At 38.1% G+C, this 27,052-nt stretch overlaps 1 protein-coding gene across 29 annotated transcripts in view; it reads right to left on the bottom strand.

The window, feature by feature from the left end:
* The window catches only part of plekha5 (pleckstrin homology domain containing, family A member 5), a 125,663-nt gene that overhangs the window by 31,993 nt on the left and 66,618 nt on the right, over positions 1-27,052 (bottom strand). For 19 of the 29 annotated variants that reach the window (XM_083528275.1, XM_083528278.1, XM_083528267.1 and 16 more), the window contains 9 exons: positions 17,782-17,865; positions 13,353-13,473; positions 13,021-13,125; positions 12,167-12,239; positions 11,300-11,400; positions 8,933-9,048; positions 4,137-5,066; positions 1,316-1,766; positions 1,105-1,176 (listed from right to left, as the gene is read on the bottom strand). In XM_083528275.1, coding sequence (XP_083384401.1) covers positions 1,105-1,176; positions 1,316-1,766; positions 4,137-5,066; positions 8,933-9,048; positions 11,300-11,400; positions 12,167-12,239; positions 13,021-13,125; positions 13,353-13,473; positions 17,782-17,865 — 2,053 coding nt within the window. Of the gene's footprint in view, positions 1-1,104; positions 1,177-1,315; positions 1,767-4,136; positions 5,067-8,932; positions 9,082-10,990; positions 11,401-11,511; positions 12,240-12,299; positions 12,742-13,020; positions 13,126-13,352; positions 13,474-17,781; positions 17,866-27,052 lie in introns of those variants that run through there. The other 10 variants (XM_083528279.1, XM_083528257.1, XM_083528265.1 and 7 more) reach the window with 4 other exon arrangements.

The raw sequence follows: 27,052 nt of genomic DNA, 5'->3' as shown, positions 1-27,052 counted from the left end.
AAGCTTTGACATACCACTTTAAGTAAATGAAAGTAAATAACGCTTAATATGTAAATACCTGGCAACAAACCTTTGAGAATTTTTTATTTTTTTGTACATCCGAGGTTAAGGGTCCTGCTGAAAAATCCCACAGTGGCGATTGTTTGAAAATTTAATTTATGACCCTCCAATCAGAAGTCCAATATCTTAACCAGTAAGCCACCACCTCGCCTAATGTGATGCTTTTCCAGACCCGTAGCTCATCATCTTTCGTTTGTTTCTTGTTTTAAGATATTTCTCCATTCAATCTTCAAATCCTCTTCAGGAGGTCAAATGCTGCTCATTCGGGTTAAGTTCGGCAAACTGACTTGTCCAGTATAAAACCTTCCACTTTGCCCATGATGAAGCCATTTGCTATGATGGCACTTTTGGATTGTTACAGGGTGATGTTCCTCCTGATTCGACTGCAAGTGTAAATGATCTGACTTTTTAGATTTCTATAGACATCTGAATTAATTCTGTTGCTACCATCATGAGTTCGATGATCCTCAATAAAGATCAGTGAGTCTGTTTCAGAAATGGCCCAAGCTACTGCACTACCACCACCATGTTTCACCCATGAACTCATGTGCTTTAGATCAAGAACACATCCTTTCTTTACTTCACTTTGGTAGAGGTTCATGTTGGTTATGAAACGTTTATAACTTATCTTTGTATTTGTTTTTAAATTCCTGTTTGGCCTTCATATGTTTACTGCTGATGTAAGGGATGAACATCTAGATGCAAATACTGGTTCGTGAAAGCTGATATTCTTATTGTCTCATTCATCTTTTGATCTCGAACCCAATTTTTTTTTTTTTTTGCTGTTCTAATACTTTTGAATCAGAAGTTATGCAAGAACGGAAAATTCCAAAATATTATTGTCTTTGCAAAATGACTTTATATTCCATCAAGAATAAGCATTGACCATGAAGATCTTTAAGTGCGGATTGTGTGGGTGTCAGAGGAGCAACAGCATAAGAGTACAGGAAATCCATTTCCCCATTCCCTCATTACTCGTATTGTAATTAGGAGCATAGAGAGTGATTTAACATAATTCAGAAGCAGACAGGAAAAGTAGCATACCGTTTTACCCTGCAGCGACTGCGGCGTGATGCTCTGAGCTGCTGGCCCCCTGCAGTCAGGTGGGTACGCATACTGACAGAAAGCAGAGCAAAGAAAAGAGCAAGAACCCAATAAGGAAAAGAAAAAAATGCAAGAAACATAAAGTGCTGGAGATTGAAAGTTCTAAGAAATCAAATTGTTTAGATAAAGATTTTAAAAAAGGTTTGCCTACCTTTGCAAGGTGTGCTCTGTATCGTCGGTCGATGCTGACATCTCCACGGAACACGGGTGAGGAAACTTCCGAACACGTGCTGGGGTTGTAGGGCCGGTTGGGGGAGACAGAGTGGTACAGCCCCAAAGAGCCGTGTGAGGGTGAGGAAGGGATGGACTCTGCAATGTGGCTGAGAGTCTTAGGGCTGGGCAGTGTGCTGTAGCCCATCCGGCTGTAAGCCTGCCTCTGCTGCCACTCATACAGCTGCCACAAAGTGTCATCTCGCATAGAGCGCCTCTTTTCTGCTGCCACGGGCTGCAACGCACAGTCGTACACTGACCCTGCAACGCTACAGATGCTGTCCGGCCTCAGCATGTTGCGCGGAAGCGTGCGGTAGCCCTCGGGATAGCGTGGCACCACCTGTGTCCGATGACTAGGCATGTTCCTGGGCAAAGTCTGATAGGAAGTGATGCTAAAACAGAGAACAAACATCAGCATCCTGTGAGAAGTAATAACGTTCTGGCCACACAAATGTACACATTACTATCTGGAGGATATTGATTGCAAGGGATTAGACAGGATTCACACTTTTACCAGTGGTGGACAGTAACAAAGTAAACGTAATTTGTTACCGTACTTAAGTAACTTTTTCAGTATCTGTACTGTCCATTTGGGGCGATTTTTACTTCACTACATTTTAAAGTCAAATATGTTACTTTATATTTAACTACATTTTGTAGAAATCAGTCCTTTTTTGTTTATGAGTGCATAAAACTATCAGTTCAACAGCAACCAGAACATTTTGAGAGCAATAAATGATTGGATGAAACTCCTGACTTCAACTTGACACAATACCCGTGGCCTTATTTGTAGCTATCATTAGTGTTTGACTCATTAATATTATTCTATTAATAAATCAGTGTGTTAAGAGTAACAGAGTCTTTTCATATAAGAGTCATGTGACAAAAAAGATAAAAAAATTAAAGCCATAATAAATCATAGTACTTTGGATACTTAAGTACATTAGAAGGCAAATACTTTTGTACTTTTACTCAAGTGTAAGTTTAAAAGGAACACTTTAAATTTTACTGGAATAATATTTTACCTCATGTATCTCTACTTCTACTCAACTATCCACCACGGCACGTTTACTTTACCGCACTAGTTAGCGTTCTGGTTGGTCATGAATTTTTCAGAAATTGTGTAAGTAATTTTGTGTTTTGCTCTGTCTTTATTTGCTCTCCAATTGAAGGTTCACAAGACTAAACTCTGACCTATTTTGGAGAACTAGTTGATTATTGGTTGATCTTGAGCTGTACACACCCCTTCATTAGGTCAAATTTAAGATTCATCTGTACAATTGATCAATTCAAGTCACATTTACAAAAAAAAAAAAAAAAAGTTGAAAAGTTTAAACTTGACAGATTATGACAACTAATTTTTGCAATGAACTGATTGAGATTTTTTTTTTTTTTTTGGGGGGGGGGGGGGGATCTTGGGTTATGGGTTGGTGGTTAAGACATTTTAAGTGAGAACCAGTCTAATATTTTTTGATCAACATGACTTTAACAACATGTAACATTCTAACAACGTAGGAAACAGCAGATGACTGTACACAATCAATTTAACATTCGGAATTTGTTTAAAGCAACGAGAAATGCTTTTATGAAGTGACTACATGATATTTAACAAGCAGTTTTGAAAAATTAATTTCTGAACTGAGAAACGCTCCAAAGCAACTGAGAAAAACTGTAAGACAATGTGAAATAAAAGAAATAGAGAAACTTCGCTTGGCTGGTATTTACATCAGATTTCCAACTGAAACATTACCTCAAGAGTCTAAGAGATCTAGGGTCTAGGGTAGAGATCTAGGGTAGAGATCTACTCTACCATCACAATCACAAATAAAGTAGCCAATCATAAGTGTCCATGAATTCATGACTGTATGAGGTCACACATAGAATAAAGGTGGTGAAAGGTGCTTTATACTCATCACATGCACTTTTTTTGTTTTTTTTCTTATTTCTTTGCCGATCCCAGCAATGTTCAGAAGCTGGGGTCAGAGCGCAGAGTCAGCAATGTTACAGCGCCACTAAAACACAGAGGGTTGAGGGCCTTGCTCAAGGGCCCTAAAAGTAGCGGTTTGGCGATAACAGAGCTTGAACAACCTACCTTCCGATCAGTAACTCAGAGCCTATAATCCAATTATAGTATATGTGCTTGCCGACATACACGTAGGAGAGGGTAGATGTTGTGCTCAGAGAGTGTGTCGTAGTAACCAATGAAGCAGCAGTCTTCAGGAGAAACATTTCATAGCTGTTTAATGATAAGGGAGTGCCTATGGGTGGGCAGGAATTACAAAGACGAAATTGGAGAAAACCAGGAGGGGACAGAAATTTATTTCAAGACATCAACAGCCTAAAGATCCATGAAGATCCTGAGATAACTATGAGGATGGATTTGAACTGTATTTAATATCAACAGTCTACTACAATAACTCAGGACCACAGGTTGCATGACTGAGGATCTGGTTCCTCTCAAGGGTTCTTCCTCATGCCATCTCAGGGTGTTGTCACGCCACAGTCGCCACGGCTCGTTCATTAAGAAAAAACTTACAGGTATAAGGAATAAACATATAGGCACTAAACTTCTACATTCTTTATACAAAATTTAAACCTCTTTGTCTCTGTGTAGCAGTAAACATCTATTGTTAAAGCGCTATACAGATAAAAATGAATTGAATATTAGAGTAAAAAAATAAATAAACCAAAAAAAAAACAAGTGTATGGATCTGGAGTGAAATCAGAAGGTCTCAGTCATTAGAGCGTTTTAATAAACATACCTTTTAGTTTCATCGTCCTGAAGCCTGGTGCGGTGCGTCCTGAAATGCTGCTCCAACTGTATAGAATTAGACCTGCTTAAGCTCCTCTCTGGTTCTGCAGCCTGCTGGGGCTGTACTGCAGTCCTTTGTGAAATGGTGTTACTCATTTCTTCTGGACTTTGCTCTCCAGAACCATTCACTTGTGCAGCTTTATACTGAGCGGAACCTCCTCTGTTTTGCAGCTGCCATGAGGAGGACAGGGTCGGGATGACCGTGGCGGCCTGCGCAGGCTGCAGCTGGCTGCTGTCGAGCTGGCCGAGTGGCTGCTCCGCATTCCCGTCTGTCTGCATGCCGTACTTTTCCTCTTCTCTCTGCAGCCTGGACCTCTCTGGCTCTTTCTTTACTGTGGCCTTCTGTGCAGGTCGTCCCCCATCTTTCTGGAGATATTTCTCGCTGTCTTTGTGCACACCGTGTGTCTCATTGTCCTTAGGAAGCGCGTGCTTGTCGCCGTCTTTGTGCAGAGCGTATCTCTGCATTTCTTTCTGCAGCAGATTTATTTCTTCTTCTCTCTGGAGGGCGTGGCGTTTACTTTCCTTCTGCAAAGTAGAAGTGTACTTTTCTCCATCAACCTGTACACCCAACATTTCCACATCTTTCTGTAGCATGTATCTATAGCCACTCTTCGGAACAGGATACTTCTGTCCATCTTTCTCTAGCGCATACTTTTCACCTTCTTTCGAAACATGGTATTTCTCAGAGTCTTTGTGAACAGTACATCTTTCCTTCTCTCTGTGGATCCGAGGCTGTTTCTCCAGGTGTTTCTGCTTTTTGTCCTCGTGGTAAAGGCTCTCGCGGTTCCGCTCATTATTTTGGATCTCGGGTTGAGTCAGGACCCAGTGATTTAGCATGTTGTTCATCTCCAGGGGGCTGCGTGGATCTACTTTTTCCAGTCTGAAAGAGAAAGCAACAGATAAAAGAAGATCGTTGTATTATGATGCAAGGCCCAGAACCTTCTGCCTAGGTTTTTTTGTTGTCGATAGCAAGATTATGCACATTTCATTAGGATTTATGTTACCCAGAGTTAAATTTTAGTTTGATTAAACTTTTTCATCAGTAGCAACAAGTGATGAATGGTTTGATCTTCCAGCATGACCATTAGCCAAAACATGATTTGAAATAGTGGTCGACTGATACCGAGAGCTTGGTTGGATTGTACCTGCCGATAATGGATGATAATGAAAAGGAAAAAAAACCAAAACATAACACTCCATGTAAAATAGTACTGAAACTTTATTACAAAAATAACAAATTTACCGAATCATGAAAATGTTCTAAATTATATAAATATGAATATATTAATCATGTTAATAAATATTAAGTAAAATTAAAAAAAACATGCATTCAAACTAAAACAAAACGTAACACTTCAAATAATAAAAAAAAAAAGTTATATCTGAAATGAATAAAACTTTCTTTCGGCTTCTCCCATTAGGGGGCGCCACAGCGGATCATCCGCATGTTTGATTTGGCACGTTTTTACGCTGGATGCCCTTCCTAACGCAACCCTCCCCATTTATCTGGGCTTGGGACCGGCACTAACAGTGGCTGGGGTTGGTTCCCTGACTGGAGATCGAACCCAGGCCGCAGCGGTGAGAGCGCCGCATCCTAACCACTAAACCACCAGGGACCCCTCATATATCTGAAATGAATAAACCAAAAAAAAAAAAAAAATAGGCACTTGAAATAGACAGCACGTTGCCTCTAGAGGCTGCTCTCGTACTGCATTACACAACCCGGAAAAATTATCTGTATGGATTTTTGGATAGGCAAAAACGCTGAATTGGTCGACCGCGAAGTTGAAATTCATGCATTTATTTTAAATGACCACAAAAATCTAACTTTTGATATAATACTATTTCAGTCCACTGACTGAAAATCCTCAGTATCTCTTCATTTAATACTGAAACCATTATAGATTATTATTTTTTTTTTTTTATTATTTCTTAGAATAAATGTACTTAAATTAGAGATTAGTAAATTCACCACAAAAGCAATGGCAATTTTTTTCGAACAGACTGTAGAATGCTAACTGTAAAGAGCGTGGCAGAAATCTGTTAATAACATTGTTCAATTATGTTCTATACCGGATGTAGATATTTTCAGAGCAATGACGATGCTACAAAAATCTGTCAAGCAAAAAAAAAAAACTTGTGACTGACATATTCCTGTATAAATATATCCACTGTTACTCCAAATAATATATTCTGATGCGTAGAGAAACAAATTGTTCTCGAGGTTTGATTTGTTCCAACTCTCACTGAAACACCTTGCTTTACCACCTCGCTCGGGTGCGAATGAATTCTCTGGCACTTCAGAGCTGATAAAGGATTCAGCTGCTGTACTGTTGCCCTAAGAGGAGTTTTCACATCTAATTCCTTGTTAGATTTTTTTTGTCTTCAATTCAATCAGGTTCCAATGAGAATCGAGCTGAAAGTATGAACTAATCACAAGAGAAAGAAGAGTAAGGGTTTGGGTGTTAATCCTTTTTTTGTTTCTATGCATTACAGGTTGCATCTGATGTACCAGTGCCCAGAGCTCCTGCCCTTTTCTTCACTTCAGACCTGACACACTACCACTGGATGGAGTTCACTTCAATTGGTGCAGCTGGGGATTTGTTCCACATGAACATCCCAAGATCCAGTCTTCTACAATGGCTCAGGACCCCAGTTTACACAAACAGATCTACATTTGAGTGCCCATCCCTGAACAGGACACCTTAACAATGATGGAACTGCCACGAATGACATTGCCACCTAGACAAGGATGGATTCCCTTTTTAGTCTGATTCCTCTCAAGGTTTCCTCCTCATGCCATGTTCTTTCTTTCCACAGTCACCACTGGCTCACACTTATTAGGGAAAAACATTATAAACAAATTATATGCACTAAATTTTCATTTGCAATAGACAACAAGCGACAAACATTCCACTTTCATATCCTCTTTATATCCTTTATCTCTGTAAAGCTGCTTTGGTTCAATGTCCATTATTAAAAGTGCTAAAGAAATAGCGCCGAATTGATTTGAAACAGCAGTTCAGTACCTTTTTCCTTCAATACTCTACACATTGTTTAACAGAAAGCAGTTACTTGGCACATGGCCACATATGTAATAGTAAGAAGCAATGACAAAAATAATAAAAACAAGATGTCTGATTCAAACACAGCAAGTATTTTGTAGTGTATTTCTTTCTTTAAATGTTCATTAGGAAAGCTCTTTGGGGAACTCTAGCTCCTGTGAATACCACTCCCCATTTAACCTGATGGAGCTTGAGAGGTTTGGAAAAGATATATATATACACATTTGCAAAGATTTCAAACAAACTTTCACATTGTCATAATGGGGTGTTGTTTGTAGAATATTAAGGAAAATAATGAATTTAATTCATTTTGGAATAAAGCTGTAACATCGAATGTGGAAAAAGTGAAGCGCTGTGAATATTTTCCAGATGCACTGTATATATCTAGATTCAGGTCAAGAGCTTGTTAATGTTCACATCAAACATCAGCATGAAAACAAAATGTGATCCCTGTGACTTCAAATGTTTCATGGATGTTGCCACAAGAAATGCTGTTTTGTTTCAGAAACTGTTGATCTCCTGCTGGGATTTTCACACAAGGCAATCCTTAGTGTAGCACAGAATAGAGTGGTCAATAAAAAACATCCTGTGGTTGGAAACACTTTGTACTTTGAGGTCAGAGGAATGAATTCACACCATTAGGACACATGTAGATACCCTGTTTAACATGTTTTGGATGAGGGCCTGAAAACTAAACACTAGTCCTAATGACAAAATTGTGGTGAATTTTTAACCAACTGAGCAGTTTTTAGACTTTCTAGTTAAATAATTCTGCATATATTTAATCAGAGAGATTTGGGGTGTAGCAAATCTGCATTGATCTGGAGAAATCTTGTCATGGACCAGAATCTCAACGCAATTTTCTTGTTCATGTCATTAAGATTGTTCAACCATCAGTCCAACATATGGTAATATTAGTATTCCACTCACCAAGTCAAATTTGAGACTTTTTTAAGACCATGAAATTTAAGACCTACATCACGACATCAAAATTGTAGTCATGATACATAAATTATATTTGGACTAGTGAAAGAAATAACTACAAATAGAAAAAAACATTATAGAGAGCATTAGAGGTAGCATTACAAGCACAACGGAAAATTAAGACTTTTTTTTTAAAAAAATTTAAGGCTTAAAATTTCGATTTTTACATTTAAAATTTGTAGACTTTTTAAAACTCTGCTGAAACTTTTTTAGTAAATCCGTTTAAAAATTTTATCTGCAGGTTATTATGTGCAATACATCTAAATTATGTATATTTATTTATAAGTATAGCTGAGCCAAATTTACTTTCTAAACAACATCCACAAATCTTTATTTTATTCGAACAAACTGCTTAAAAATTAAAAATTAATTGAGGCCATTAAGTGAACTCAGAATCAGCAGTGATATCTGTCTAAGCCTCCAGTACGACTCCGCATCCAAGTCTGAAGTGTTTCCCTCGAGCCTGACCAGTCTTCCCAGTTCCTGCCACTGAAAAACATCCTCACAGCATGATGCTGCCAGCACTATGCTTTACTGTAGGGATGCTATTGGCCAGGTGATAAGTGGTGCCTGGTTTCTTCCAGACATGACGCTCAATCTTTGCTTTATCTTTGGTGTAATGCCGTCTTTACACGTAAATTAAGTATAAATAAATAAACAGTTGCTCAATATATCTGTTTAATTAAACCCTTTTTACCTTTTGGTTGGCTCAGTGTGAACAAGTGTTGCATCGGTCATCACTTTCATCCAAGACTCCATTTCTTTGGCTGTGTCAGTGCAAAAGTAGTACGTCCGCATGTTGGGGTGTGTGGCCTGCTCAGGGGAAGACAAGATAAACACAACAGCCTGGAAGAGAAACAGACAAAAAGAGAAAAACTCATTTAAAAGCAAACCTGACTGAAATATGTGACTGTTGCTCCCATTCTGGTGGTTTTCAGCACTCAGCTAACTCACATAACTGACTCCTATATATATGACTGCTTTCATTATAACTGTCAATCATTAGTTCAAAAAGAAACCAAACAGCTTTATCCTCTGCATCTCCCTGTGTGTGGTAATCTGGGAAAACTCATCAATGTGGCTGAATTCTGGCAAACCTTTTACACCCCAAACCAATTTTTATTTTTAGAACCATATAGTATTGTACAAAAGTTTTACACAGGTGTGAAAAAATGCTGTTAAGTAAGAATGCTTTAAAGAAAAAAAGCATTAATAGTTTATTTTTTATCAATAATTTTATAAACAAAATGGAAAAAAAACTTAACAGAAAAGAAATCCGGAATGACCACCCCTTGCTTGCAAATCAGAATTCATCCTTCTAGGTACACTTGCACACAGTTTTTGAAGAAACCCAGGTACGTTGTTCCAAACATCTTGGAGAACTAACCACAGATCATTAAGTTCAGAGCTCTGTAGTTCCCAAACCATCACTTCCAACACTCCTTGCTCTTCTCTGCACTGAAGATAGTTCTTAAGGACATTGGCCAATCAGACGCCTCCCTGATGGCATTGCATGATGGATAAGTATCTGTCTATTTCTCAGCACTGAGGACACCATTAATCCTGACCACCTCCCCAAGTACATTTACAGAAATGCAGCCCCAAACTCGCAACCTCCACCATGCTTCACTGTTACCTGCAGACACTCATTATTGTACCGCTTTCGAGCCTATTGGCAAACAACCAGAGCACCAGCTGCCATTTTCTATGTTTTTGTGCATAGTTAAGTCACTTTGGCTTATTTCCATATCAGTGTGGCTTTTTGGCCACAATTCTTCCATAAAGACCGCTTCTGACCAGACTTCTCTATACAGTAGAAGAGTGTACTGGTTTCTACCAGGTCTTTACTGATGGCACTGCTGGACTGCTTTTCATTTTTAAGGGAATTAAGTTTCTTTGTGCTTTTTCAAATTAACTTGAACATCACATCCTGAAACCCCAGTCTGCGTGGAAATCTTTGCCTGGGAGAGACCTCGCTGATGGAGTATAATTGCTTTGGGTCTTGTTGCTGTGCTTAGTTTTGCCATGGTGTATGACCTGTGCCATAAAACTTACTTGCAAATCCTTACCTTAGTAGCAGTAGTAGTAGTTTGGCTGTTCCTCACCTCGTTTTAAGCTCCTTTTTAAGCACAGCTGTTTCTGTTTCAGTTAATGACCGTGTTTCAACCTACATATAAAATCTGATGATCATCGGCACCTGCTAATTATCATATACCTGACCATATAACAGGTACATACCATATAAAGGTTAATTATATATCTGACTCTGATCCTACAGAATCCCCGACTTTGTGCAAGTGTACTAAAGGTTGATTTTTCAGTTTGCTTACTCTGCATTTTGTAAATTGATAAAAAATATTATTCTTATTTAGTTTTTTTTTTAAAATGACTGGAAAAAAAAAATACATTTGAAAGCATTCTTACTACCTAAACGTTTTTCCTGCACAGGTAGACCCCGAGTTACAAATTTACGATTGATTTGTTTTGCTAAATAATGTACTGTAATTTGTTAAATTATTAATGAAATACAGTAAACTACCCCATACAGTACTGATCACCAGACTTTAAGATCCTTGGGTAGGCTAGGCCATGTAACGACGGTGTCATTGTAACGGATCTCCATCGCAGGTCAGGGACTACCGATACTGTACACGGAGGAAAACATCATTTCACTATGTAAAATGTTTCCCCAGGTCACCACACAGACAAGGTTTTGGCTCCTGAAATGATGTCAATAAACGTCCTTGGAACTCACCAATGATGGTTGATCTCTTTTACAGAACTGTTCCAGCACACGTGACCTCAAGAAACACAGAAAGAAACACTGAGCAAAGCAGCAAGTAAACAGAGACTTTGAAAAACGAACACAAACAGAATACAGAGGAAAAATGTAACATGCAAAATGTTTTTCTGGTATACAATGATGGTGTGAAGAACAAACATCATGCGATGCCGTGCTTTAGAAGATAATATATAAAATACATTAAGTTGCACATTCAGTTGTGAATATCATCTCTGTGTTAATTGTTTGAGAGGAAAAAATAAATCAGCAACAGATTCAGACCTTGAAGGCATATTTCTTGCTTATGTGGTCATCGACGGATAACAGAGAAATATGGAAGCTTGGTAAAAGGATGCTCCCGAGGATTCCTTCTTCCTTTTCATCTACGGAGAATAAATTCAGGAAACTGTATGAATTTGTGTCTATGATATTTGTTAAATCATTGCATACAATCTGTGTACTTCTGATGGCTGTAAAAAAAATAATTTTCTCACAGCACTGTGAAGTCAGAAATTCAGTGGGTGGATCCAACAGTGCCAGGTGGAAACACTTGTGATATCCGAATAGATTTTTTGTTTATGGCAGTGTAAGTGTCCTGTTCTCTCCAGCTGGCATGCTGCAACACTAATTACACCGATTTTTATTTTGGTACCACTGATAATTATCTGATGTGCATCCAAAAACAGCATACACAACCTTCTCTTACATCTTTAAGATCTCAGAAAGCCCATGATTTTTTTTCACTGCTTGTTGAAGCTGTAATGATCATTTGGTCTTTGGTGAACAAAGACGGTCTTGAATTCATTAGCGAGTGATAAGACGCTCGTCTCACTTCTTATTTGTCTGTTAGTGGTGTGTACTCTTTATCCAGACGATGATGAAGGCAAGTGGCTGAAATGTAAACTAATTGTAGGTAGGAACTAATACATAGTTGCACCATGCGTTCTACACGAATGCCTAAAAAAATCATTGGGCTGGTCACTTTACAATATTATAACTAATTACAATAATAACTAAATTCTCTACTTACATGTGGCTTTGTGACTTATAGCATGAAATTGTGGCTTTGTGTTGATCTTAAGCATAAAAAACGAAATGTTTGCATATTGCTTGGTCATTCAGCTCAAAATAAACAGATAAAATCCTCACCTTTATAATAGAAGAGGCACATGTCAGACAACACAAACCACCTCTTCTTCCACATCTTCATCCCTGTGCTGTCCTGTAGGAGCACACAGTCAGGCCATGCAACCACTAAACTTTCCTCATAATACGACATGGTATCAAAAAGTTTCGAGACTAATGGTGCTAACTGGTGTGATTCTGACCACGTCTGTGATTTACACTACCACGTCTGCAAAAGAAACAGGGCAAATCTGCCGCAGAGATGTTTTTACCATGACATATGTTGCAATGAGCCGATTCGAGGTGTTTTGAGTGGCACAAAAGCCTTAGGAGCAGAAGAACATCACTGGAAGACGACAAGAGATCAGGAAGACCTTCAACAAGCTCAATACCCGAATATGTCAAAACCATTTAGCAACTTGTGCATGATGTTTGTGGGAGAACAATCCACATGATGTCACCACCGCACCCACCCTACTTGCTAGATGTGGCTCCTGCGGACTTCACCCTCTTCCCGAAGATGAAGATCCACCGCGAAGGTCGCTATTTTGACCCCATTATGGAGACCAGAGCAAATCGCAGAAGGTGCTTGACACGCCCTGAAAAGAAGACTTACAGAACACATTCCAGAAGTGGCAGGAACGCTGTATTGCTATGCAAGGGGACTATTTTGAAGGTGATAGTGTGTAAACGAAGATAAATAAACTTTCTTGTACACAGAGCGAGTCTCGAAACTTTTGTGATACCACCACGTAACTTCCGACTCAATAAGCATAATGCACTGGATGACCTTACCTTCCTCTATACAAAAAAAATAATTATAAATAAATAAATGTTTTTTTTTTGTAAACAATGCAGGTGAAAAGTGTGAGATGTACCTGTTTATAAAGCCAGCTGCGTTTGACTATTGGAGCATTGGGGTTTCTCTTTATGGAGTGAGACCGCTTGCCAAAATTGTGGACTTTTTTAGATGACCTTGATTGCTAGAAAAAGAGGCAAAAAATGCAATATATACAATCAGTTCAAGCATAAATATTACTTCATGATGTTCTGTTCCTGCATGTTTACGCCCTGTTGAGTTTTCATCTCCACTGCAGAGTGCGGATTCATCTGCATCACACACCAACATTTCTCAGCAATTTACCTGCCTATCTCAAATAAAAAAGAGAAATAGAGGGAGAGGGAGAAAGAGAGATAGAGAGACTCTCACTCTGGTTGTTGGACTACTTGGTTGTGTCATGTAGTCTGAGCCTCCGGTGTAGTTGGATGCCTCGCTCATGATGCTTGTGGGTCGTTCCTTCTTCTCTGCAGCTGCTGCTTTAGTTGCTGGTCTGTGGAAAAAGAGCACTGATAAGGAAAAAGGAATGTCTTTGAAATACACTTCAGACAGCAAGGAAACTTTTGGGAAAAAATAAATACAAAAATATTCCAAACATTTGTTCATGTTCTGGTCAAGCGATTATTTACATTATTATATATATTCAGCTGTCAATCGATTAAAACATTATTTAACTGTGATTAATCGCATGATCAGCACAAGATCACTCACGATTAATCGCAACTTAATCGCACATTTCTGTCTGTTCGTAATGTACCTTAAATTAATACTTTTCAAGTTTTTAATACTCTAACATGGGCATGGACAAATAGCGATGCTTTATGCACATGTATATTTATTATTAGTGTAACCAAACTCAACAAAAAGCATGAGGACAAAATATTCTTTTAAAATAATGATGGTGGTTAAAGTAAATTATCAAGACACCAAACTGAACTTTTGCAATGATTCCACATGGACGGCTCTGGTGAATTCTAGGCCCAGGAGGATTAAATCAGTGCTGGATAACATGATCCTCACACAAAATACTGACACTTTAGACACAGTCTTGACATGTTTACTTAGGGTGTACTCACTTTTGTTGCCAGCTATTTTGACAATAACGGCTGTATATTGAGTTCTTTTTAGAGGACAGTAAATCTGTACTGATATACAAACTGTACACTGACTTAAATATATCCAAGTTTCTTTCTATTGTCCACTGAGAAGATATAATACAATGGTTGCTGAAATGTGAGGAATTTACATACTATTGAGATATATATTATATATACACAAATAATAGATATAAATATACAGGTAGTCGTCGACTTACGACCACGATTGGGACCGACAGACCGGTCGTAACACGATTTGGTCTTAAGTAGAGTAGGCTATATGTACAGTACTGTGAAATGATGCCGGAAGCTGGTACGCACTGTCGTACGCCGCAGCTAGCGGTCGGAAAGTCGAATGGTCGTAAGTTGCATAGGTCGTAAGTCGGCGACTACCTGTACTTTAGATTAGGGCTGCAACTAACAATATGTTGATAATCGATTAATCGGACGATTTTTTTCTTCAATTAATCGGATACAAATTCTTATTTTTTTATGTGATGTTTTGCTTATTATAACTATATAATTTATGCATAAAGATGTACTTAAAAATGCTACAGCATTTGGATTTAATTAAATATGCATACATTAAATATACAAACATTGAAAACATGCAGCAAGCTAACAGGCTAGATAAAAAAATTAAATATGCAATCGGTGTACAAATGCATAATCATTCGCTGAAAACCACAACAGTGACAAAAATGTGATCGTTTACTGCTGCTGTTATTTGCTGCTTTTAGATTTAGTGTTTGTTCGCACCCGTTTAATTGAATCCATCATGTCGTGAGCGAGCTGATTGCTCAACCCGATGCTCACGAGTCACGACAGAACAGATCCAGTGCGACTTTCCTGAAGTTACAAAGAAACATTTACACAATAGCACTTTATTAAACTACACCATTTTCACATGATGAGGATTATAAAGATGTTTTGTGCTGTGCTGTTGTTTTCTTTTCATGTGCTCGTGAATCACTGTGCATCACAAATTTCACTATCGATTAGTTCTTGGAGCCCTACTTTAAATTAATGCAAATGATTCAAATTATTTTAACCATTATTTAACTTTTAAAGTTATAACATACTTTAACAAAAAGTCTCTCATAAACAAAGAGAAAGAAACAGAAACAAACAAATAACTGAACATGTACACTGAAAAAAAAAAAAACTCCAGACATGCAAAACAACTCAACTTAAATATTGACATGCTGCAATATAATAGCATGCTGGATTATATTTACAGGCCTGAAGCACAAACTCACTCCATAACTCCAGTAAGATGACCCTTTGCTCAGAGTATCTTACATAATATCTAAAATCTAATACAATCTGCTCACTCAGACAGCTGCAAATCCTGCTTCTGCCTTTACAGCAATCTACTGACCATCTGCTTTGTGACTCTTCTGGTCAACATGGTGATAAACACATGCAGATGCTGCAAGAATACACGTCTAATACAATGTCTCTCTTTTATGATCTTTAATAAAAAATGTTTACCCCTTTCTGTATTAAAAACTGTGTTGTGGTACTCAGAAAGGCCTGGAATGTTTACAGCCATTCAACACCAAAGAAAGCTATTAGTGTGCCCCTGCTCCAGACTCATACATCATAAGCGTCTGTGGAAAATTATAACAAATGTATAGGGGAAAGAAGCCAAACACCATAAGTGGGCAATTTATCAAGTTACTTGATAAAGGCTAAAATACTGGCCCACTGCTGCCTGAGATGTGCACAATGCTACTAAGAGTGGAAAACCTGTCCACATCCATATTTTGTTAGCAACAATCTAGCCAAACTAGTTCCACACCAATCAGGCAGAACTTTGAACAGGTGAACAGAATAATTTCGTTACAAAGGCACTTGTTAAGTAAAACTTTCTTTCGGCTTCTCCCATTAGGGGTCGCCACAGCGGATCATCCGCATGTTTGATTTGGCACATGTTTTTACGCTGGATGCCCTTCCTAACGCAACCCTCCCCATTTATCCGGGCTTGGGACCGGCACTAAGAGTGGCTGGGGTTGGTTCCCTGACCTGGGATCGAACCCGGGCCGCAGCGGTGAGAGCGCCGCATCCTAACCACTAGGCCACCAGGGAACAAAGGCACCTGTTAAGTATGCGATATATTTGTCAGCTTTTAAACAGTCAGTTCTCAAACTTGATGAAGGTCTTGCATATGTGAACTGAACTGGCCTGCCTGCAGTTTAGAGCTTTAACCATTTCAAAACAATTGCCGCATCATGAAACAAAAAACACAACAAAGGACACCCAGAACTGTTGAGCAGTTAGAATCCAGTGTCGCACACATATGGGACAACATTCTTCTCCCAAAACTTCAGCAAACCAGATGTATACCGACAGAATATGCAAATGTAAATGTAAAATATGTGATGCTGCATAGTGATAAACATGGCCTTGTTTTTTTTTTTAGGTCTGTTGCAGCCATACAATTCAAAATGACCTAAATTTCTCTTAATTTTTTTTTGTGAATAAAATATTGATTAATGAGAATTGCAAATCATTGCATTCTGTTTTTAAATGACATTTTGCAACTTTTTTGGAATTGGGGTTCTATATACGTATATATATATATATATATATATATATATATATATATATATATATATATATATATATATATACACACACACACACTGTATAAATGCCTTAAAATGCTTCCATTTTTTACTATTAATTTCTATAATCTACAAATATAACAGATCCTGTTGATTTTCCATCTCTCAGTTGAACGTTTTTTCCTCCTCAGTATGTCTCCAACAAAAATTGACACGACCAAATTATGCTGTCATGTTTCTTCGTCACATCCTCTAACAGCGAATTGAGAAGAATCAGTGTTAATCTCATTTGCAAGTTTGCACGAGTCTCTGCTGCACTCATAAGTGGAGCTCAGTTTACAGGACTACAGGAAGTAGGGAGACTAGAACCTTTTTTTTTTTTTCTATTCAGTTTCCAACACTGCACTTGTTGTGAACTGTATTATAAATACACACACAGAATCAGCAGAGCACTGAATATAATGTCAGCTTTATACTCAAGAGTCAGCTGCGATTTTCTTCAGCTAACGTGTCCCAGTGCTTCTCTTATGATCAGCATGTGATAATAACAGTTTTACAGAAACAGATGCTGAGAGCTGTGACTAATACTGACCTATACAATGTTTAGGATAGAACATAAAGACTATGTCAGTTAATAGCAACCCATTGACTGACTCAGTAAACACCAAAATTCAGCTACAGACTAAAATTTGTATTATTTTATTATTTAAAAAAATAAAACCGCATAACTTTGAAAATTGGCATTACATATTAAAGTTTTATAATCTGCAGTAAGTCATATGGGGCATATTTTCAGAAAGCTAAAATATTACAAGAAAATATATTTCAGTATAATGTTATTAAACAGTTGATTCAAGAGTTACGATGGCTCATGTTCATTTTCTAATGATCGAGATCATGACTGAAATATTTGAAGTTAAGTGTGTATCGTTTATATATTAGGTTCAATACCTGCACTCTGACCATATCAAACTGAATTTGGTGAAGATTTGATCCGATTATCACCCTTTACTACATGCACTACCGTCAATTTGGAACACAGCCCAAAAGCATACAAGAGAAATGAGAAAATTCTAGCTAGTCTTCTAAAAGAGGGAGAAAAGAAAAACAAGGAAAAAAGACGGAAATACTTACTGTTCGTTGACGACAAAGATGCAGTTGTCTTGTGATGGTGCACCAGAGACCGGATGTTTGCAGGTCACTTTTCGCTCATTGTGGCTGTGAGAAGAAGAGAAGGAGAGAAGGGAGGGAGAGAGAGAGAGAGAGAGAGAGAGAGAGAGAGAGAGAGAGAGAGAGAGAGAGAGGAAAGGAGAGGTTTAGAAAGGCGGGGAGAGAGAGAGAGACAAAAATAAATGCTGCCATATGTTTATTGTTCATTTATTTATCTCCAGTAAACAGCTGATCCTGGTCAAGTCTAATTTAGAATTTATTATAATCTCTATAGACAGATGTATTAATAAAATAAAAGCAAACTACCTTTACAGCACAGTGCAAACTGTTTGAGATTGGCTCAGAATTGAAACATTGCTGTAGCAGAATTCTGGTCATAATTAAAGATGTATGTAAGATGAAAAATACAAAAACACCAAAGCGCCAAATTACATGCTACACATTTTGCTGAGAATCACTACTGCTGAGGATGAATCCATGGTCCACCTGAAAACTAGAGTTCGATAGTGGATTTTACAGATACTGATAGCTCGGTTGGATTGTACTTGCCGATAACTGATAAATCAAGCGATTTAAAATGGCTACTGGATAGAAAAATTAAATAAAAAATAAATAACCACACACTCGATGTAGGAGTACTGAACTTTACTACACAAATAAATGCAATTTCAGTGACATGGCAGTTTGGATTTATGTGAAATAGTAATTTAAAATAAAATTCTATTTGTAACTGAGGTTAATAAATGCTTTAGAAGTATTGATTTTTTGTTAATTTAATCACTTACTAATACATTTTTAAATTAAGCTAATTTATTTGTGTATGTTAACTTTAGTTAATGCACTATGAAATAATATGAATGAGGTACAGCACACAGTCTCGCATGTCAGAACAAAGATTCTCCTCTAGAGGCCGCTCTCGTATGGTATTACGACAGCCGACCAAACACAACCTGGAAAAACTGTCCATCAGTATGGATTTTTGCAGATAACCGATATTTTCAGTGAATAATTTCATTAGGACATGACAGATTACAAAACTAAAAACTCAAAATAAAATCCCCATAAAAAAGAGCATATGAGATTTTTTAATATTTTTTTATATTGTGGAAATGTTCACAGATCAGTGCATGAAGTCTACAGAAAGCTCAGTGGAGCACAAGGGAAAGCAGCTGTGAGAGTAGTGAAGTCTTCCTGGACCAGCTGCCACTGACATTCAAGGTGACCTGACCCTGCGCTCCAGGCCTATGTCTCACTGTCACAATGTATCTCGCCTCAAACGCTGATATCAAACTGCAGCATGTACAGTTACCATGGTTCCTGGTGTTTGGCTGACTCTGAGCAGGTAACTGTGAAGGCACCATTCTGTGTTCCATCCTATAAAATATCCTCAGATTTGCCCATAGTACCAAAAACAGTACAATATCACAAGTAAAGGGGAGAAAAACAAACAAAATATAAACTGGCATCAGACCAGTATACACCGACAGTCATATGTTTATACTGGAAATTGTCCCAAAACTAATCGAATCTCCAAACACTGGAAAACTTAAACACTTATTTTTCCAAAGAAAAATTTAACTCCTGTTAATACAAAGATCAGGCGTCACTTTATAGCCACTGATCAGCATAACATAATGATCACCTGCCTAATATTGAGTTGGTCCCCCTTTTGCTGCCCAAACAGTCCTGACCTGTCAAGCATCAACAGCATTAACTTCTTCAGTAATTTGAGCTACTGGAGCTCGTCTGTTGGCCACTTTTGATAGATACTGACTACTGCTGACCAGGAACAGCCCACAAGAGCTGCGGTTTTGGAGACGCTCTGACCCAGTCGTCTAGACATCACAATTTGGCCTTTGTCAAACTCGCTCAAATCCTTACGCTTGCCCATTTTTCCTGCTTCTAACACGTCAACTTTGAGGACAAAATGTTCACTTGCTGCCTAAAATATCCCACCCACTAACTTATTTATTTATTTATTTTCCCTTTGGGACATTCTGTTTTTGGATACAGAAAAGTATTATTTATTGTTGTTTGTATTGATGGTTATTTATGCAAAAAACATGACAATGCAGCTCAAAGTACTGTTTCAAAGTTTAAAATGCAAAAGGCGTACCTCTATTTAGCTTTTGCATGACCTTTCAGGGGGCGATCAACAGAGGTCACCTCCCTGTGGTGCTGCTGTCATTTACACCAGATGGACACTAAACATTCTCCAAATCCAAATTAGTCAATAAATTGGACCAACAAGCTGGTGTTCTCTTTAAAATACTAACAATCTATAGTGCTGAAACTGATATTATAATCTATAATACTACAACTACTATAATCCCTAATCTAATCTATAATGCTACTGCATGTATTATAATCTATAATAATACTACTACTGCTATTATTGTTAATGATGAAATGGTTTTTATAATGACAGATTTTTCTCGATTGTAGTTGAAATAACCTGGAAACTGTGAAACCCCAATAATCCACATTTACAGTTATGGCATTTGGCCGATGCCATTATTCAAAGATCTCATTTACACACCTGAGCAGTTGAGGGATCAGAGTCCTGCTCATGGGATCTGAATTCACAACCTTCCTACCAAAGTTTCTACATTTAAACCACTGTACAGGAGTGTAATGTTACACAGAGCTGCTGTCAATCAATCAATTTGTGTGGTTTACACTCCACACTTTGTCCAAGGATGATGTCAGAGGATCCTTTGCTTCATTTATCGCTTCTGCTCATTCGCTTTACTCTCTATATATTTATTCAGCTATTGTGCAATATTACAATTACACAACCTGCGCTTGTGATGTCCCTCATACACACATCTGAGCAAAGCGAGTTCTCTAAAAGGCACATCAGAGAGAGAGAGAGACAGAGAGAGAGAGAGAGAGAGAGAGAGAGAGAGAGAGAGAGAGAGAGGGAGGGAGAGGGAAAGAGAGGGAGGGAGAGAGTGATATATATATAGAGAGAGAAAGGTATAGAGAGGTAGAGAGAGAGAGAGAGAGAGAGAGAGAGAGAGAGAGAGAGAGAGAGAGAGGGAGGGAGAGGGAGAGAGAGGGAGGGAGAGAGTGATATATATATAGAGAGAGAAAGGTATAGAGAGGTAGAGAGAGAGAGAGAGAGAGAGAGAGAGAGAGAGAGAGAGAGAGAGAGAGAGAGAGACAGAGAAAGAGAGAGTGTGTGTGTGCATGGAGAGAGGGAGAGAGAGAGCTAGAGAAAGCGAGAGCTAGAGAGAGAGAGAGAGAAAGAGAGAGAAAATGGAGTGTGTACAATAGTGCAGCACTGTAGCACACACTCGTGTTTTTCACTTCAGATCTAAGAGCTGCACCAAACCACTGTTAACTGAAGCCCGTCTGTGAGCATGAAAGCGGAAGCTGACGTATTTCACGTGAAAATAAACAAAGTTCCTTTTAAATACACGAGTACACCTTTACTGTGTTGACTAGCGATATTCTGTACATTGAAATAAACTGCAGCTTCAGAACCGTAAACGTAAAGTGTGGAAATCAGCCTCCTCCCTCACTGCTCTGTAAACACTGCTTTATTTGCAAGCAAAGGTTTTATTAATCGGCATCGGCTGATTGTGCTGCAAACTAGGTCGATTATTACATTCTGTGCTTGCTTAAGTAAACATAACTCTCCGACAGCAGGTGGCAGTAGTGTGTTTTCGGCATCCAAACAAGGAAACTAAAAGGTGACGACACTCAAAAACACCCCCGACGCGCCCCGATGGCCGACCGTCAGCTTGGTGTGTCCCGGGCTTTGAGTTCTTATCGTTCGTTCTTTTTCTAGCCATATACATTTTACTGAGAAAATGAGAATAAAACTTGGAGAGAGAATGAGAATAAGATAAGGTACACACACACACACACACACACACACACACACACTGTCTAACATTTATCCATCTTACTATATGGTCTGATAGTGTAAAGCATTTCTTGACTCTGCCACCAGGTGGCAGACAAACTGAGCGAGATCGACCAGATTTTTGGAATGAAACTGCAATGAAAACAGGACATTAATGCAACAGCAATAAGAAATGCAGCTAAAGAAAATGGGTCTGTTTGCATTGTTGCTTGTCTGAAGCAAAAAAATTTATCTGCTGAATTGGCAGTTAAATTGCAGCATTCCAGCGCTCCATGTTCAAACCAGATACTAAATCATGAAGAAGAGCAAAACATGAAATCTTGTATAAAAAGAAAAAGTCACATTATAATTGATTCAAGAACATAAATTGTAGCGAGATAAATCATGTTTAATGTTTATAGCAGGGAAGTGGGATCTGGCAAAAGACTGTTAAAGGCGAGGTCGTGATTTAAAATCTGATCACGGTTATTATTTTCAAGTCGGTTTTCAGTCATTGAACAGAGCTGTCAAACTAATTGATGAAAAAATATGTTGTGCAAACAATTATTTTCCAAACGAAAATCAAGCACGGGTGGCTGCTTCTCCTCGACTTCACGTTTAAAATTGTAACTAAACAGGAGAGTGACAGGAGAATATTTAAATACTAAACGCATTAACATTGACTTGTTTTAAATAGATTTTCTTAATATTAAAAAAGTATTAAAATATTAAGCAATTAGACATTTTGATAATCTGCACTCTAACAATGATTATGCATTTAAATTACATAACATCCTATTGACCATTTTATTGTAGGTTATATCCCTGTCAATATACATCTCCATTTATAAACCCATATTTCATTTACAATAAAACATACAAAACATTTTTTTCTAGATGGAAGCATGTTGCTAAAACCTGTATATACCTTTCAGCATTGATGATAACTTTCCAGATGTGAAAGACTTTTATTTCATAAGCACTAATGCACCCCCATACAATTAGGCCTTTGTACTGAGCACTGATGATAAGCCTAATGGTCCCTATCCTCTTTAGTCTGAAGAATGTGGCAGTCAACTTTGCCTCAGTCCATTTTAAATGAGCTTCACCCCAGATAAGACCATTTCTTTTCTGGATCATGTCCACGTATGGATTCTCCTTTGCATGATAGAGGTTTAACCTGCATTTGTTCATTGCCTGGCAAACTGTGTTCACAGACAATAATTTCTGGAGGGGTTTCTAAGCCCATGCAGTGATTTTCATTACAGAATCATGCCTGTTTTTTAAATGCAATTCCAACTGGCCTGAAGATCCCAGAAAAACTAATTTCTCCAGATTCTAAGATATTTTGATGAGATTATGTACTGTCGATAATGAAAGTCACAATTGTAAGTTCATTATTCTGAAAATTTTCCACATTAACAGACTGGTAAAGTGTTGCCCATCCGTAACTCTGGGAAACTCTGCCTATTTTATGCCCAGTCATGTCTGGAGACAAAAGCATAAGCTGAAGAATTCCACATATAGTTATTATTGATTTGTTTGTGTGCTTGTCAAGAAGAGTGAGGTGGACTAGCAAACCGAGAGTAGGTCAAGTCTGGTGCATGAAACAGCTCTGCGACACAATGTCTGAGTCTGTGTTTTCAGCACAACTGAAGAATAAAAAAAACAAACTGGCTTAGTATACTGATAATAATCCTAATAGCTATAATTAATTGTCCTGACCTGATCTGGCATCTTTCACACCATAAACTATTGATAAGGTTCATTTGCCTCTCAAAAGAATGTAACCACAGGAAAGTTGAAAGGTTTGAAAGTATTATTTTATCACCTCAATACATTTATCCAATCGATCAGTCTGATCTCTTGGTGGTTGGGTCAAAGCAAAGGTTTAGATCCAAATCTGCCAATTGCAACCTTCTATTGTCTTAAACTGCTTTGTCAGTAGTTTGGCCTGGTGATGGCAAAGAACAGTGTGCACTTAAATAGTGTGCTCTAGCATGAGATTAGTAAGGATGTAAAAGGATCGACAGACAGATAAAAAACTATTCAATGCTGTAATGATGTGGAACGATGCAGAGTTACTTTACCACCATGAAGTGGATTTTAGAGTGTGTTATTTTACTGCAGCAATTACATCTAATAATGGCAGACATACTGCACTCTTTATAGAGTGGCCACAATAAACAGTCTCTTTTGTTTGCTCTGTCTCTCCCTCTATTACCCTCCCTCACCTCCCCAGTCATCAGCCAGTTCCTCTCCCTATCCCTTGTCTCGATGCCATTTAATGCAGTACAATGCAATTAAAAAATATTATGCTTTTCAATGCAGTTCAATATGTTACAGAGAGTTCGCTTTAATTTCTTTGTTTTTGACGGACAACAAATCATGAATTTACTTTAACGCTGTCTGACTTGTAACGTCTGGGCTCTTTCACAAACAGGCCTTAGTAGTGCAAAAAGAATAAAGATGAAATAAAAACAGATGTTCTTTGCCTGTTGTGTCTGCAGGAAGACGCAGCTCTGCCTCTGCCATGTTAATCTGTATTTTATGTAACTCTCAGGACACGCCTCGGCCCCCGTAGTGTTGCGACACGTCATTCACGTGTTGAGAGAACGCGCTGGAGAAACAGTTTAGCGACGAGAAATCAATCTACATATCAAGTATTGTTTACAAATTGCTAATTTTCAAAATAAAAGTATAGCGCATTATATTTTATACACTGTATATAAATAAATCGGTTTTGACTGATGCAAATAAGTTAAAAACGATGCATCCTGAAACAAATCTTAACTTCTATCTGATGCACACGTCTTTATTTTTTTATTTTTTTTTTTTAATCGATGCATCACATCCATCGTTAACTTTTATGCCGAGCATTTTTACCATCTGACCAATCAGATTCAAGGAATTCAGGCATGTTGTGGTAACTATTTAAAACATTTTGGTGAGTTTCTTATATTATAATCTCAAGGCTAGAGATGAAAAAAACTCAGAGATTTGTATGTTTCTGGTAGCTGCATAGGTGCGCTTGGCCGCTTGTACAGGTGACTCTCATGCCACAGCTTTCGGATGTCCATTTTCAGTTTGAGTGGGCCACGCATCGTCCTTTCTCCTCTCCTACGCCCACACAGAGCAGCTCGCTCGTACCTCTCGGAGAGCATAAGGCATGATTCACACTCTCCAAGCCTGCCATGGTTTTCATGCAGTCCTTAAAACTGTACTCAGCGTGATGCATGGAGCGGCGTTTCTGGTGTTACAATCTTTTCACTGGTTGTGTACACATTACGTTTAAAACCTTACGTTGTGTTTGTCATCGACAATCAGACGAAGCTGGCCAGCATTTGAAACTCTCTCATGCCTTTTGGGAATTTTCAGTCCCATGCCAATATTTTTCTAGGCAGAGCACGGCGTTCTCATCAGTTGTTTTCTCGGCCCAGTTTTAGAGCTGTCAGATTACACATGAACTCGCGACTCCGTGATGACGCAGGGAGACGGTTCTGTAGGTGGCGCCAAGCAAGAGGTTTCCTGAGAAATTAAAACGGCCCACTTTTTATGGCTCCTGGTGGTCAGTAGGAGCAGGCAAGTCAGTCACCACCTTTCTTTTCTGGAGATTCTGGAGATTCAGATGCTCGAGAGCCTTAACGGGTAGAACAGACCGATCCAACACTGTCATGTCATCAGCATTTGGATTGTGAAATGCACTTATCTAACCAAAAATAATCATCATAATAATCGTGTAAAATAATTGTACACCAAAAACTTTTTTCTTGTAATATTTTAGCCTTATGAATCTAAATCTTTTGTCTTTATACTCAAAATCTTGAAGGTACATGTATATTCGATGTCATGCAAATGTATAATTCTAATAATACCATGTGCAACAAATGAATATTGAAAATGAGTATTTTTTATTTATTAAAACCAGCAATAAGTATAACTATCGAAAAATCAAAACTCGGAGCATCTGCACTGATCAGTTAAAAAAAACATGTATCTGTAGTAGTCAGTTTACATTCTGGCGAGTCTCCTCTATTAAACTTATACAACTATAGTACTGATTCTCTGAAATACAGTTTTCTTTGCAAATATTTGGAGTGGAGAATTTCTCACTCTGCACTGTACTGAAACGTCAGACCATCACAAGGCAAACCTATGATTCATGATGAGCTCTGGGAAAAGAGAATGAATAATGGAGGCCTTTCCTTTGAGAAGGAAAAAGACAACAACAGAAGATGATTCATCTGTCAGGGCTTGATTAGATTTTAATTTGGACTTCAGTTTGATGTATTAATAGATCTCTAAAAAAGTTATGCCGTTAAAAGCCTTGAATGTAAAATCGCGATTCCTGAAGAAATGCTCTCGTGAACTAAACGCGTAGCTCCGAGCGAACAGCAATTTATGGAGCTTTTTCATGAAGCTGTTTAAACAACAAAAAAGTGGTACCTGGTGCAAATGAGACTTTTGAATATAACAATGATAGAAGTAATAAATACATTTCCAAACCAAGCAATTATTTGAGATAACCACGTTTTTTGATGTCTCAGCCCGAGGCTTTATTCTTCTCCTTTTTCCATTTCAGCTGAACCGCATCGTACACATTAGTTATTTCTGTACTTGGCGTTCAGGTTGGCTAGAACCAAGCTAAACACCGAGACAATACTGATACACGAACACAGACCATGCAAATGACTTGATTTCACTGTAGATGAACTCTGGGGTAAACCATGGCGAGGTGAGTTGCAGGATTTTAACACAATGTGGAGGTGAAAAACAGCTCAAGGTGAAGCAGAGTGCATTAAAATGGTGAAAGACCTCACACCTAATTCGATGATCCCACTTATACCACTGTCACTTATCAGAATTGACTAATTAATGCTGTCATTGATGTTTGTAGTGCAAAACTGACAAAATAGATACAAATAACACTTTATTCAGATCTATTCTGATGCTTGAAATCCTACTGAGAGACGTTGTGCCATAAGATGACTTTTATTTGAACGTTTTAATAGAGAGAGAGAGAGAAAATGTGTGTCTGTGGAGGGAAGATAAAGGTGTGGAAACAAAATGTTTATATTTACGGTTGTATATGAGACAGTTGCTAAAAATTTTCCCAAACGTACAATTAATTCCCGTAGATTCCCGTTAACTCACAAACTCCCATAAATTCCTGGGAAGTTTTCAACTGGAAATTTTCGGCCCTTTTCCAACACAGCTAGTCATACTCGGTGCTGCGTCTCTACAAATAATGACGTTTTTTGATGTTAACTCTCGGAACCATTTTTTGTTACTTCCATGAGTTTTTTTTTTTTTTTATAATTCCATTGAAGCATGGTTGAGAAGCAATGTCTGACTTTCATTGGTTAACATTCATAGAATTTT

This window comes from Silurus aristotelis (assembly GCF_946808225.1).
Source record: "Silurus aristotelis genome assembly, chromosome: 24".
Lineage (NCBI taxonomy): Eukaryota > Metazoa > Chordata > Actinopteri > Siluriformes > Siluridae > Silurus > Silurus aristotelis.
Note: the sequence above shows the minus strand (reverse complement) of the source record. Positions and strands in the feature narration are given on the sequence as shown.